The 15887-nt window shown below is 47.7% G+C and overlaps 1 protein-coding gene across 2 annotated transcripts in view; it reads left to right on the plus strand.

The window, feature by feature from the left end:
- The first annotated feature begins 10536 nt into the window (after window positions 1–10536).
- The window catches only part of RASAL2 (RAS protein activator like 2), a 191748-nt gene continuing 186397 nt past the window's right edge, over window positions 10537–15887 (plus strand). For both annotated transcript variants that reach the window (XM_064454460.1, XM_064454461.1), the window contains exon 1: window positions 10537–10934. In XM_064454460.1, the coding sequence (XP_064310530.1) occupies window positions 10772–10934 (163 nt within the window). In that variant the 5' untranslated portion in view covers window positions 10537–10771. The remainder of the gene's footprint in view (window positions 10935–15887) is intronic.

A 15887-nucleotide genomic window follows, 5' to 3' on the forward strand; every position in this document is an offset into this window, starting at 1 on the left:
ACATGCATGAACCATGCAGGGGTCACAGAGTGAGTCAAAGCTCACAGAGCCCAGGGGATGAGAAACACTGATCTGCTGACTCTCCATCCCATGGTTTAACCCGCAGCTCATCCTTTCCCCTCAGGCGATCTCCCACTCTGAAGCTGCATTGCTGTTTGCATACCATTTTCAGAGAGAAGTATTTTCAGAGAAAACAGTGTGCTTCTTGGGCTGAAACATCTTATAACTCTACAGTCCAGAAGGCAGATGGGAATGCATACGGGGAAGGGAGTAGAAGACAACAAATGTGGGTCTGGAGAAATCAGTGTGGCTATTTGTTACTGTAGTGACCCTAAGTGGAAGACTATGGTACATCCAACAGTTACTGGTCCACATAGCAGCTAACCTGTGAAGGTGCTGTGCTGCATGTACAATGTGACTGTCCAGCTCATGTCATGCCATGCATGTATCCCTTGGCACAGGGTAAAATTTGCTGGCTAATCATATCAGAGGCAGCTCCTGGTTGGCACTGGTGATTGCACCACCTGCACGTCCTTGTCTTTATCTTCAAGTGAAGCAGCACATTCACATGTGACCATGCTTTTGCTTGGCACTTGGGATGAGGAACAGAGTTGGTTTCTTCTAATAAAATCCTGCAGGGTGGATGGGTGGGATCTGTGCCAGGTGCCATGCCCTGATAGAGATCCAGCTGATGCTGCACAACTGAGTGACCCGCATCTGAATGGACATGAGATTTTCTATGCTCCCACCACCTCCTTTTTCCTTCTAGTATTAGCTCCAATAAATGGTATCTTAATTTCTTAAGGAGAGAATGCCTTTCTTACCAAGGTCTTGACTATTAGCCCTGGTGTGTTATGGTGACATGAAGGAGAAGGGAGCCAGTTCAAGCTGAACACCGGTACCATTTTCAGATATGCTGGGGCATGGTGTTACAAGACGTCATACACAACCTGCATTGGAGTTCTGCAAAAGAATCTCATACTGCCTCTTCTCTGGGGCAAGTGGATTTTAATTTTAAAATACCAGCTGTAGTCATAGAAGATACAGTGCTGAGACTACACTCTTCCATAGATAATACAGAGGAGAGAGGAAAAATATCCTATGTACCTCCCAGATGCTCAGTATTTTTCAGGCAAAAATTTGCACTGGTCTCCAGGGAGCCCTGAACCTTTTGGTCTGTACCTGCAGAGATGACCAGGCATTGCATGTCTGGAGAGCAGAGGCTCGCAGGAGCGTTAGCTGCAGTTTGGAAGTTCAGGGTCCTGAAATTAAAGCTGTATATCTGTAGGGCAGTCACAGCGTGGGCTCTCTGTACATGCTGTCCTTCATATTTGCCCTTCCCAGGCATCAGCCCCTACCTGTGAGGTAAAGTAGATAATCTGAAAAGCCTTTTGTTGCAATTTGTCAAGGGGACTGTCAGCGCATTTCATCTATCAAATAAACATATGTCCAACAGTAATCGCTTCTTGTCTCTGCTGTATGGGCCTGGTTAAAAAACAGGGCCATAGCCATGAAGCGTTATTGTTTTACTATTATCTGGCCAGAAAAACAATTGCTGTTTCCCAACAGCTTCAAGCCTCCCTCCAATAAGCGATGGAAGGTCTCACATTAATGTACTTGCCCTAAAGGCAGATGCAATCAAATAAAATGGATGTGAATGTCTGTGCTGCTGCCCAGGATGACTGTCTAGGGAACAGACCAGTGTTTCTTGGCTAGCAGTGTAGGAAACAAGATGGTCAGCACTACATTTTCCTCCTTGAAGCAGTTCAGATGCAATTCAAATGAATCCCTCGTGGAACCCTCCTGGCTTCTGCTGAACTATGACACAGATGGGTCTGGCTCATTGCATGCAGCAAAAGCCGCTTAATTAGAGCAGCAGCTCAATTTATTTGTTTTGGATCATCTTTATTAGCCATCACTTAAGCTCATAATTAAGGGCAGAATAGGGACTGTAAAAATGGTACCATCCCATACTGCTTGCCTTCTCCCTGTGCTGCAGCTGCTGACTGTTGTTCCTGCCTGCTCAGCACCTTCAGGACTCTCTCCCCTCCTGTACGGATGGCACCACTGTCAATGCATGTTTTATTTGTGGAAAAGCAGAAAGCAAATGGCAGTATTTTTATACTGGGACCCAGCTCTGGGATTCCTGTATTTTGTTTTAAATGCAGCTTGAACAAGGACAAGCATGGGCGGGTAGCTTTAATGATCTCTGCATTTTTAACAGGGACTGAGTCTACAACAGCTACACTGGTATCTTATTCTTGTCACCATGATGCCTAGTCCTGGACCAGGACCCACCACAGCCATCAACCCCATGGGGCAGGCTCTGCTCCCAGGAGGTTCACAGGTGACAGGCAGAGATGCATCTCCATCCCAGCATCTTTGCAGGTGCCCTCCCTGTGGGAGGCAGGATTGGACTTGTCTTTGAGAGCTGGCAGGTACAGTCCCTGCTTCCATGTGGTCCATGAGGAAATTCCCCAAACTGGCACCCAACCCTTGTAAAACCATGAGCAGCTACCATTTGTGGTGCATGGTAATGTGTACCAACTGCCTGGGTCTGCTCACAGGACAGGGGAGAAAGCTGGACATTGCATTTCCATGTGTGTGAGCTGCTATGAAATGGCTGCCCTGTGCTCCAGAGCAATGTTTTTTCCTTTATTTATTCAAGCATCTAAAGGGACAATAGGTTAGAGAGGAGGAGAGCTTATACATTTTGCTCCTCCTTTCCTCTGAAATGTCAGCATCTTACAGCACTCTTGATCAGTTCTGCTTTGGTGGATGCTGCCACTGCAGCTGCACTCGGCTCCAATAATAAACATTGAAAGGCAGCATGGGGGACCCCACGGCAGTATTTTTAATGAAGTGCATCTCCAGGCTACGCCAAACTAGGCTATTTGTGTCCTGGTAGAGCCTTTGTTTGCAAACAACAGCCTCTCTAGGTAACCACACAACAGAGCAGAAGCACCTATTTATTTGCATCTGTCTGCTCACAATAGCAAAGGAAGGGAACCCATCTGTTTGGGCAACACAGAACAAAAATATAGCAGAAAGAAGCTGGATAAATTAATATAAGCAGCCCAGAAGAAGAAGCCTGTGTTCCTAGAGATGTAGATAAATGTAGTAATTATTCTTTTCTTAAAGTTTAAGCCAAGTCATCTAACCTGGAGTTTGACAAGAAAAATGGGGGCAAACAAATAATTCCTTCCTTGTTGGCCTTATTTCTTGCCCAAAGATAAAACCCAAACCTTTTTGGCTGAGCACAGTCCAGTAAATGTACCCTTTCACTGGCCCCATGTCCATCCTACAGCCCCCTCTGCACTGCCTCATCACAGCATCTGCTGTCCTCACCTCCGCAATGTCCTGGGGACCAGTTTTATCACAAAAAAAGGACCAGTTCAAAGGCTACATTTTTAAATTACAGTCCTGCACTCCCTGAAGATGATCCAGCCCATGAAGAGAAGGCCAGCAACTTTGTCACAGTCTTGCCTTTGCTTGTTAGAGTCAGTTGCAGAATTTTACAGATCCGTTCTGAAGGTTGCTGGAGGCTGGTTGTTTTGTTGTAAAGTAGGGGCAGCAACAGACAGGCAGCCACTCTTAAAAAGGAAAAAAATGTCATTTGGGCTTTAAAACTGACTGCCTTTGACAAGCTGAAGGATTTTTTTGCATCTGGATATTCCTGACGTGCAAGGTTGAGGGACATGTTGCCAGAGCAGAGGATTTGAGCATGTCCAGCAGAGAGAGAGGAACCTCTACTTTCTTTAACAAGGACCCTGCACCGACTTGTGAGTGCCTTTAGTCAGACTTCATTTACCGCAGCAAGGCCACATTCAGCCATTCCTCAAGCTTTGCATCCAATCCTCACACCCCAGGGCCCAAAGAAAAGATATACAAAATCAGAACTTTGTATTCCAGCATGAGCCTTTCTTCATTCCCTTCCTCCCCAAATTCCATGGGAGGGAAAGAAATGTCAGCGTTGCACATGCCTTCACATTTGCTTTTCATAAAGGGGATGGGACAAAGACAAAGAGACAAAGATTTCACCATACGAGCATCCCATTGGCAGGATAAGCTGTTGTTACCTCAGGCTGCTCCTTTAGTCTCCTTTGAGTAGTTTTGCTCAGGGTGAGAGAACATTTCTCAGCAATTAGAGAGAAATCGGCCAGTTTGGTGCACTTCCGACACGTTTTGCAAAGATACTCAATGTGCTGCAAAGGGACTGACTTAAATGAGGGGGAAAAAAAAGTTTCCCAAACAGGAGACTCCTGGAAGTGAAGAGCTTACAAGGGCTCAAATGGTTACCTCTCCACCCCAAAGCGTCCACAGAATCACCAGGGTTTATATCTGGGCCATGTTCTCCCAAGACTGAGTCATATTTCCTTCCTCAAGAGTTGCTCCTAAAGGGTGGTGTTTCAGGAAGGGTGCATGTTTCTCTCTGGTCATGCAATAGGCAGCAAGTGGCCCTTGCTGTTGCATTCAGGTAGACGTGGATTACCAAGTGCATATGAAAATTAGACACGAGCTGAGTAAACAGGTATTGATCTACCCAACATCAGGTCACTGCTGAGAATAATATTTTGAAGTAGCATATTGAAGGGGCAGGATCCCATCAGACAGTACAAACGTAGGGTGGAATTCAATTCAGCTCCAGGGATTTTGCAACCTCAGCACAATCAGTAGTAGCACCTGAAAATGCTGGTCTTATTTGGGTTACAAAAATCTGTGCCTCCGAGTGGCTCCTCCTTTTGTAGCTCTGTATCAGAAAATAATTAATAAACAGTCCAGATCTCCTGAAACGAGGAGAGGGAGTGATGCTAAAATAGCTGTGTTTTGGGGGCATGCAGGGCTAGAAGTGGATTGGGATGGGAGGAGAGGAACAACCCCTTTGAGGGAAAAGCAGGGCAGTGGAGTAGACTTTCTCGAGATGATTAATGCCGACCTACACACCATCATCATTCAGGAGATGAGTGTTCATTTTATACTGCAACTTGTGCTGCTGAATGTGCGGTCTGGTAATTTTCCAGGTACTTGGCCATTTGACTTGAGGGTTTTTTCAACATGCCGAATGAGATGTGATGTCTTGTGAGCGCTGGAGTGGAAGCAGCAGAGCAGATTTTTCCCACTGTGGTGAATTAAGTAGGACATGCCGCCTTCCCAAGCAGAGACTCTGACCCTCCCATGTCTCTGCAGGGTCACAGCTTATTTCTTAACACCTTGTAGAGAAGAGCCGGGGCCAGCCGGTCTCTTCTCAATGGTCTGAATTTTCCTCCAAAATCCACGTTGTGATTTCAGAAGAAAATTCAGACTATCGAGGTCGGCTTGTTCAGACCAATGAGGTTGGCTCATTGCAGGCCTGATCCCCAAAGCAGCAAAATCTCTGGGATTACTGAGCAACTTGCTATCCCCAGTTGAACATGTTTTCCCTGTTTTATCGCCACCAGGATGGAAGGCCAGGAGCACCCTGTCCATCCAGGCACATTGTTACAATCCTGAAAGACAGTGAGCGCCAAGTGTTGAGAGGACAAGTTCTCACAAGTCCCCATTTTTAGGACCAGTTTCTGTTTCACGTTGCAGCATGCTGGCCTTGACCCGCCGCCTGCCCCAACGGAGTGGGACGCAGGGGCTTGAAAGGAGATGTCAAGAGAAGAACAGCTGAGAGCTACAACAATCCTGGCATGTGTATAAATAGAGACAGAGCTGTTATCCTGATGAAATGAGACCAGATGTTTCTCCAAAATCCCTCTTCTCTGCTAGAGAAAATTATAGCTTGGTTACAACAGGGCTAAGCAGGCAGCAAAATATTTTAGACCTACTGATGTTGGGAAATCAAAGGAAACAATGGAGGAGGAAAATGCCTCGCTGGGGCAGGGGGTGCCGGGGCAGCCACCCTGCGATGCCGCAGGGACTGATCGGGCACGGTCAGAGTGGGTGCAAGCTGGAGGAGCCCCTCACTGCCTTTGTTCTATTTTTTTCTGCTTCCTATCCCAGCATTAACGGCCTGAGTTTAAAGCCCATGCTGCGGCCGCTTTTGTGAGGTAGAAATTCAGTGTCAGCATATGTATCCTGGAGGCAGTTGGCATGAGATGAAGGAGGGACGGCAGCAGCAGTTAAAAGTGGGCCTTGGCTCTTTAATATTTAACTTTCCTCAGTGCTGGTTTTTTTTAATCAGTTTGTGCATTATCTGCCATCCCTGTTCAAAGAGGGTTTTAGCACAGAGATTTCAGTGCTTAATCCCAGGGCAGGGAAAACGGAAGAGTGTCTCTGAAGGTTTCAGGGCTCAATCTGGCCTCAATTACACCAGCCTAAATCAGCACAGAGTGGCCACAATGGACTTCACTGGGACCACATTGGGCTGGAGGTAACAAAATTAGGGTTCAGTCCTGTAGCTGGCCAGGAGACGCATCTGGTCCCTAAGGCTCCATCCATAGGGAGTTACCGGGAGGATATAAGCATTGCCAGGCTGGCTTAGAATAAATGTTCACCTTGGGTAATAACCAGCGCCTGGCCATGGCCAGCTGCAGATGCTTAGGAAGGGATATCGGAAGAGGGAGAGTATAAAGTGATCCTTCCTCCGGCATACCCTCCTGGCTCCTGGTAATCAGCAGTTGAGAGACTTCCTGAGCCGGAGGTTGCAAGAATTTGTCGAATCCTTTTTTTGGAATTCATTTATACTTCTGGCCTCCATGACATCCTGTGGCAATAAGTTCCACAATGTAATTATGTGTTGTGTGAAAAAGTACTTCCTTTTGTCTGCTTTAGACCCAACTCCTGAACATTTTTCTCCATGCTCCTTCACTCTTGTGCTATGAGGAACAGGGAAAAATAATTCTAGGTCCATACCAGACCTCTCTGACCTCTTCAGACTTCTGTGTCTTCACTTGCCCCAAGGGTTTGTTCTTCCAAACTGGAGTCTCTTCATTTTTCTAGTCTTTCCTCCTCATCTGGTATCTATCACATCACTTCCACTGTCCTTACCACCCTCCTCCATGTCTCTTCTCATTCTGTTATTGCTTTTCTTTTGAGGTAAGATCACTGAAGTGAGACTTGCTCACTCCTGAAGATGCAAATTCATTCTCCTGGAAGAAGGTCAGCTCAAAAGCTTTATCTTCTCAAGCCAGACTGATGTAGTTCAATTTCTTCTACCATTTTTGGCTTAATGGAAATACATATGCAGCTCCCATCAAATGCTTTGACTTAACCTATTCTGAGCAAACCTCCAGCCCTAATTTAACTAGAGCCTGTGGGTTAACGTGACGGCCATGAGTAGATCAACTAATGGGGCTGCTTTACACAAAGGGAATTTCATGCATGTGCTTCTATCACTGCTCATTTACGCTTGCACAAATCCCCTGTGCGCGACTGGAGGAGCAGAACCCCAGCCAGAACAGCTGAGTTGATGAGCATGAAACTGGGGAGTCTCTGGTTTCCAAGACATCTTTATTTATAAAATATGTCTATTTTTGCTACTGTCATGCCTGCAAAACCAGCCTTCCTATTTTAGTCATCCCTGCTCTATATTATTGTTTATATTGCACCAAACCCCACAAATAAAGGCAGGAGAATGGATTTTGCTTTCTGCTACCGTGTGAATTTCAGAAACCTCACTATCCAGTTGTTCCAGACCTTGCTTCATCATACTTGCAGATACAACTGGTCCTCACTTGACGGGAACCAGTTGCTGGTGTCTTGCTCGCCGCCCCTGTGTAATTGTTGTCCCAGAACTGTGTGGCAGCTTTTTAAAACTCCACTATTCCCCTCTTGGCAGTAACTCAGCAGCCACATCCTTCCCTTGCAACGCACCAGCTCTTCTTCTCTTTCTCAGTGCAGCTTCATCCCCTTTTCCCTCTGCCGCTGCTTGTGCAAGCTCCCTGCAGCTGCGGCAGGTAATGACCCCAGATTTGTGTGAGGGATGGAGAAGTCTCTGGGAGGCTGACAGCGAGAAGGGGGCTGCAGGGACAGTAGGAGGGGAAAACCTTGAAAAGTTTATTCGATTGTGACCACTAAGTGATAAGCTTGGAGAATACGTATGTTGTCGTATTATCAGCAGTAGTGGGAGCGAGCAAGGGCAGAAAAAATGTAGGAGGGAAAAATTGGTTTTCCTACTGCTTTACGATATTATTGTGGCAGTTTATGCCGATCCCTGCTCTGGAAGGAGTAGCCCACATGCTCTTAGCTCCCAGTCCTTTGGAAATTAGGATGCAGAGCCTGTTTTGGGTGGGAAGGAACAAAGAGAGGTTACCGGGTGTCCCTGCTGTGCTGCCTCTGTGCAGAACTGTGCAGAATCGCCCTGTGCCTGTCCCAGTGGTAGAAGGAGGAATCCTCGCCAGACTGCACCCTGGTTTAACTCTTATTGGTTATAGGGGTAATTTTAAAATCCTTATTTCCCAGAGAATTGAGGCTGACACCATCAAGCTTACAGGATCTCTCTTTTCTCCTGATCCTGGGTTTCACCTCCTACAACCTCAAGAAGCATTGAACTTACTGGTCTGTTTCAAACAAAGAAAACAGAGGGATGAAGGTCCAAGAGCTAATTAAATCCCTGCAGGAATAATGAAAACTGGCATCAAGGTAAAGCAGAGCAATCCTACAAGCCTTCCATGGATGGTGTCCACCCTCTACTAGATACCAGGTGACCTATGCTGAGGTGTGGATCTGTAAGAAACTGGGCTACACCAGTCCTGCCAATCGCCAGACAACCAAACATTTTGGAGAAGGAGGTTTCTTTGTTTTTAAACTCAGCTTGGAAATTGCAGCAGGGCACATACTCCCACCATACAATGGAAAAACTGCAATGCGAACGCATCCCATTTCAGAAAACAGGGCTCCCAACCAGATGGAGAATGAGCCAATTGTAGGGCACTATTCAGGTCAAGCTCTCAGTGAAGGATGAGGCACAAACCCACAGGAAATGAGGTTTCATCAATTAATCATAGGGCTGGCAGGACTTTTTTTTCCTCCATTGAAATAGTTAATACATCTTCCATCACAGACGCAACTATACCAGTATGAGGGTACTCCAATCCAGTTGGATCAGGAGGGCATCGTTCGCTGCCACTTTGCAAGTCCCCAGCTCCCAAGAGGAACTTGTGGGAACTCCTAAGACAAACCTTCAGGTTTGGGCAGCTGATCACAACCTGCCAAGCTGCAGAGATTAGAGAGTTATGGCTCTTTCAGAGGGAAGTCACTGCTCTTCAGTCAAGCTGCAGTAACTCACTATGTGAACCTGCTTATTCTGTTGTAGTGCAAAATAAAACAAGGTGGCATAAAGCATGGTCAGAAAGTGGGGGAGCTGTATGTAGTTTAAAGCAGCTCTACGGCAGTATAACTGCTATAGGTCCACACTAATTCGACAGCTATTTCAATAAAGAAAAAATTGTTAGTCCCTTTATACTAATGCAGAAGTTGTGTACAGAGACAGCCGTGCTAAGCTTTAGATTTCAGTGAGAAATGTGGAGATGGCTGATTAGCTAAATCCTCTGTGCACCATGGAGATAATCACTGAATCTACGTGCTTGGATGAATTTACCCAGTTCATATTGGTCATGGAGAGGCCAAGAGATTACAGGGAAGGAACCTGATGCAAGCTTTGCCCACCCTCCCTGAAAATTCAAGTTACAATACTGTGATTTAAAAGACACTGTGGGACGCACACTATGCTTACAGACATTTTATTTTGGATTTTTAAGCACATACGCCTTAAGCAATGGGAACTTTAAGCAACGGGAAAATTAAAACCTTGTGTAATCAGGGTGATCAGCAAATAGGCATTCAGGAAATGAACCCGCAATCCCCTAAATGAAATGATCAAGCTAGCTGTCTTCTTTTCTCCCCAGCACACCTCCCTCCCATGTGCCTGAAAGAAAGGGACTGTGTAGTGCATGAAAGATTTAACGGACTCGACTAGGCATGCTCCTGAAGCGCGATGTGAACGCTGACAAAAGGTCTTCACTCCAGAAACCCGGGGAACCCCATCTCGTACAGCTTTTTGAGTCTACACCCATCATTTTCAGATTCCTGTCTTGCTACTAGCAGGTCAGAGGGAGGGACGCTGCGAGATGCATTCAGCACAGACCCCCCCCGCAGATCCCCCCGCGGGCTTATCCCCATTTTTACTTCTTTGGGATGCTTCTGCCAAGCCACAAGCTCCGCTCCCAGCCGCCTTTCCCGCCTCCCCTGGCGGGCTGGCTCCTGCCGGGCCTGAGGGGAAACCCCCCGGGGGCCATTTTGAACTCCCTCGGGGGCCGGGATAAACCCCCTCGGGGGACACGACAAGAAGCCTCCGTAGTCCCGAGCAGTAGACGGGCGCAGCGTGGGGATGCGGGGCCCGGGGGGGAGCACTACCCGCACCCCCTGAGAGAGAGGAAGGGCCGCGGCCGCCCCAGCGCTGCCCGCCATCTCCCGCCGCCCTCCTCTCCCTCAGGGTAGGGACGGAGGGGTCTCGGCTCGCTGCCTCGGCGGGCGATTACTCTGGCCTGGCCGAACCCCGCCGTCCAGCGCTTGCCCCGGGCGCTCGGCCCGCCACTGCTCGCGCCTGTTCGCCCGGGATGCCGCCGGCGCGGAGGGAGCGGCGGGGCCGGGGCCGCCGGGCGCTGGAGCGGGCGGGCAGCGGCCGCCGCCTCCTCCCGCGCTGACGCAGGGGGCGGGGAAGGGAAGGAAAGGGAAGGAGGGAGGGAGGGATGGAGCCGCGCCGCGGCGCGCACTGAGGCGAAACGAGGCGCGGCGCGGCCGGCCGGGCGGCGGCGCCTCGTCGTCGTCCCCCCCCCGGTCCCTCAGCATGGAGGCGCCCCCCGCGGCGGCGGGCGAGCCGGCGGCCTGGGCGGCAGAGGCGTTCGCGGAGCCGGAGCTGGGTTCGGAGGAGCTGGAGGCGGCGGGCGGCTCTCTGGACCGCGTCCTGCTGGAGTCGGTCTGCCAGCAGCAGGGCTGGGTCCGCGTCTATGGTGAGAGGGGGGCGGCGGGACCGGGACCGGGCCCCGCGCAGGGCCGGGCGGGGAGGGGGGGGCGAGCGGGCCGGGGCCCGTTGCCGGCTGCGGCGGCAGGTTGGGAGCGGCGGAAAACTTCCCGGCCCGAACTTTTTGTCCACACACACACCCCGCTTTCCCCTGCTGCCGAAGCTCCCCGAGTCTCCTTAATCTCCCCCCCCCCCCCACCCCGCCCGTTTTCCCAGCGACGGGAGCCCCGCGTTCAGCCGCACCCCGTATCTTCCCCTCGGCAGCCCCTTTCCCGCCGGTCCCCCCTCAGGCTGGTATGCGGGGTGCCCCGGCGTTAAGCGGGGGCCCGCACCCGCGGGGCGGTGGTGGTGGGGGGATGCCGCGGTGTTACCGGGCGGGGATCCGCATCTAAACCTTTTGTGTCGCCGGGAGTCAAGTACAGGATGCGAGTGCACGCGGGGCTGCGCCGGCTCTGGTGGGTATTAATGAGGTACTAAAGGCCTGGGAGGTGCTGATACCGGGGGTCCCCGCGCCCCAGACTTACTGGTGTCTGTTAGATTGTCACCTTTATTATTTCTAAAAAGGATGTTAAAAATCTTTAGCAGTTTGGCCAGGGTGCAGGACCCGGCGTTGTTTCCCCTTCTTTCTCAAACTCTCCCTGGTATGTAACCTTTTAAAATTAGCTTGATTTATGTGACCGGGCTCTGGTTTGTTTAGGCTCCCAGCTGAAATGCAGTCAGGCTTAATCTCTCGATCAGCACCTAAATAGTGGAAATTCTGTTTTATCTTTTCCTTGTCTTTCCCTCTTGTTTGTCTTGGTAATCTAACGATAATTACTCCCACGTTGCAGAGTAAAGATCACTGCAGACAGCATCTCGTTTTTCCTCCTGTAACAAATTTGACCGTCCATCCTTGAAAAGACAGCGGTTGTGATGTTTGAACGTATAGTTACTATGTTACCGTGCCTAATATTATGAAGAACCTATAAAAACACTTCCTTTTACTGATCTTCATTTACTGTTCTGTTTACATCAGATCCTGCCATGCTGCTGGTTGTCCCCGTCATCTTCTTCCCCTGGCCTGAATCCCAAAGTGATTCTCCAGGTTTTCACTGGTCTGTAAAACTAGAAGCAAATGCTCTCTGTGGCCCATATCATTGAACTGTTACTGGTTGCATTATTCCTGAAACACAAAGATGACATAAATAAGTTATCTACAAGAACTCTGCTGAATTTCTTGGCTGATGGCCGTTAATTATTGGGAGTACCACCAGCGTTAGCCTCTGCACATACCAAATGAGGAAGATCAGGCTGCAGGTTTTCTGGAGAGCACAGTCTGTTGTGTTTATTTTGGAAGCTTGAAAAGCTGGTGCAGTGGGACGAGGTTGTCTGTCTGCTTTCTGTCTGGTGCATCAATGTGCAAAGTTATACTTAGCACAATTAATTGTAATAGAAGTTTGGGATTTTTAGTAGTTTCCACTGTGTCTAGCTGGCTGCTTCTTGCGTGGCTTTCTTTTGTTACTCTTAGTCTAATGCTGAGACTGTAAAGCGCAGCCTTCTAAAAAAATCTCTCTGTTGTCAGGGGGAGCTCCAAAGAAAGCAGATTGCCTTCAAATTGTTTGTTTGTGTAGAATACTTTCCAAAGGTAAAATGAGAATGCACTTAAGAAGAGGATGTCTGGCACCAGCCTATCTGGTTGTTACCCAAGGTTACATCTTCTGTGAGTGGAAGCAGGAATGTGGTTTCAAAATTAGCCACAGCGAAAAACATTGCTTGTTGATAAAGTCACGTCATATGTTGTGATGTGTTTGTAGCCTGACACTAGCATGTAGATAAATAGGAAAAAATTCCCTGTGACAGAGCAGCTAGCTCACAGGCTATAAAAATCAGCATAGACTTCAAGCATGTAAAGATGCATCTTGTAGCCCAAGGACAATAACTAATTATGCATAGTCTGTGTTTAAAAACAACTCGTTATCTCTCGCCCTAATGTGGTAGTGTCTTCTCTCCTTCCTTATGAAACTGCAATCGGATTAGCTAGTATTTGTATTCTCCGGCTTATTAGCCTTTTTTTCTTGCATGAACACATCTGGAGAAGTTTGCGGACAATGAATCAAGCTGAAACTCTGCCATGTTTGTGCACAACTAAATATGGGTTACAAACCTATGAGTGACAAGTGTTATTTATAGGATTAAAAGTAAAGCCTTGCACAGTTATTTGAGGAACCATAGTAGCATAGCAAAAGAAAGCAGGAGCAGAAAGCTTAGCCTTATTGTCTGTATTGTCTGATAAAGAATGAGGACACTAACACTAATTATTTCACCATGAATGGCTGGGGGAGGGAAGGAATATCTAACATATGAAAAGTGGAGAAGCATTTTCTAGTGTGGCAAGAAATGCAGCTTTTGATGTCATAGCATCTCTTTTCCACATGTCTTTATGAACGTGGACTGCTGCATTGGGGAGTTGTTCCAAATGAAAGGTGACTGACTGAACAGTGGCTCAAGTAATCGAAACTCTTATTCTAAAGAAAAGGAGTTCAGCAGCTGCTTAAGGACGACTGTTGATTTCTGCACATCTCTGTTCTGCAGTGTTGTGCCATCCACTTTGTCTCTATCCAAGGAGGTAATTACTGGCATGAGGGGAGCTGGTCAGTTTGCAGTGCCTGTAAAACTTCGGCTGTTAGCACAAGAGAAAGGAATTTAGTAGTAAAGTACCGTCATTACTGGTCTCTGTGGCTTGCCAGCAGTATGACAGTGACGTGAATATAGTAGGACTTTACAATGTCTGGGATGTGATTTCAGTGTGACACTGAGGTCTCGTCTAACTTCACTATGAGATCTAAATAATAGTCTGGTTATTTTTGCATTTCCTGCGTTACTGCAGTAGTTCGAGTGTAGTTTTCTCATTCTGTGTTCTAGAGGTTCGACAGCTTCTGGTTAACTGAATTAGCAAGGACGTTATCAAACCATGGAAATACTATTTCCTTACTGAAGGACAGAGTATGTAATGTAGTCAGTTTCCTCTAACCTCATGTTTGAATAGTGAACAGGAACAGCAAATTTTGCTTGTCAGAGTGATAGGTTTAATTGCTCGTGAAACACAAATCACGTGAGTGTTGTTAGATGATGTTTCCAAGAACTAGTTTTGACACACAACTAACACTTCTGTAAAATATGTATCAACATGTGTTCTGGATGATGGCTTCCTTTCAGACTCATGGCATGTGTGTAATGGGTAGGAGGGAAGAGATCATCTTGCCTGGATTAATGCTATGTGTTTGGTGGTGGTTTTTTTTTTTTCTCTCTGTAAAAGGGATAACTGACCTTTGAAAGCGTCCACCAGTGTTTCAAGGTCTTTTTCTCTGCTCTTTGAAAGAGATTTTTGGGGGAGGAGACAGGAGAATAACTGAATTTACAGCATTCTCAGTGCTAACTGTGAAAACAGGGCAATTATATTGCCTGGTGTGGCTGACTGAACATCCATGGATTTTGTAGCAATGAATTATAAAGCTAGCATCGCAGCATTGATGTTAAATGTTGCATGTGATGGGGGCAGAATTGGATTTTGCCTGACTTACAGTCTGTGTCTAAACAGGTTTTAAACTTCTGTAACGGTGGTTGTCAAATTAGTTTCTCGTGTGCCTGCTCTAAGCTCACTGCAAACGCTTGTGTGCTAAAATGATTAATTTCAAACTAGGAGTTGCTGAAATATGTAGAAAACAGTGTAGGGAAAAAAGGCTGTTCTTTCTTGATTGTTCATCCCGTGACTGGACATAGCTGTTGTGGGGCTTTCTCCTTTAGCAGTGGTGCTAAAAGGCGATAGTAGTTGTACAAACTCGAGTGTAGATTGGACGTGGACATTTTCATGACCTTGCCCTCTAATCCTGCGAGCAGTCTGGAGACATTCCTCACTGTCAGAATAAGCCTCCTCACCCCCCTTCTTCTGGCAGAAAGAGAAGGCTCTTCAAACACAGACTTGAAGGGCTCCATGCTTTTTCATGGATATTGATCTACCGACAGAGCTTCATTGGCTCTGAGTCCAGAAAAAGCCCTAGACCCTGTGCAACCAGACAGGAGCATCTCTTGGCTGTCTCAAACCTGAGTTCCAGGCTTTTAAGTATTGGCCCTCAGAAAATACTAGGCTCATGCTCAAGGCTGAAGCCACGGTAATGCACATAGTGTCATGTGGAGATTAAAAATAGCTTTGGCTTGATAACTAAATGGAAGGATCTCCTAATTGTGTGAAATTCAGTCCAAAGGCCCGATTTCTGCAAGTTTCTCATTCCAGCAATCTGTTGTCTACCTTGCTCAACTCTTACATCAATGACTCCAACTCTGTTCTCAGAGTTTTCTGGTTCTTTACAGCCTGCCTCGCTATGGCTTTGTAGGTAGCTTGATGGCTACCTTCCCCCCCACCCTGCCCCACCCCTTCTCCCGCTGCTTGCAGTTGTACCTAAAAATGCAAAGCCTATCTATTTCCAAACCATCTCTCTTTGGATGAGCACCAACAGGCTTTGGTAACGAATAGCATCTTGTCATTGTCAGTACATCCTCTCCTTCCAGTCTGCTCATGCTGCTGGCCAGATTTTTCCAAGACGTCCACAGGAGGATGGTGAGTGTAAGCCACGACTCTCCCCGGGGGACAGTCTCCCCTCCCCGAGGTCCAGCCTGCCCCCCTGACCTCCACCCGAGCTGGTGGAGATCCCACCAGGTGGCGGCATCTTCATTGCAGTGGTGCAGGAGCTGCTGAAGGATGCCCGAGGCTGCCCGAAACAGGCTGGGGGATAGCGTCCTCTCCACTTCTGAGCCTTATCGCTCCTCTCTAGAAGCTCAGTTAAAAAGTAATCTGGAGGCTGTATAACAAGGGGTAGCTGGGAAGGGTGTATTTAATACAAAACCAAAAAACCTTGTAACAAAATGAAGCGGCGAGGCAGTCTGATAGTTGAGGGACAACTGTTAG

This window comes from Phalacrocorax carbo, chromosome 6, assembly GCF_963921805.1.
Source record: "Phalacrocorax carbo chromosome 6, bPhaCar2.1, whole genome shotgun sequence".
Taxonomy (NCBI): Eukaryota; Metazoa; Chordata; class Aves; order Suliformes; family Phalacrocoracidae; genus Phalacrocorax; species Phalacrocorax carbo.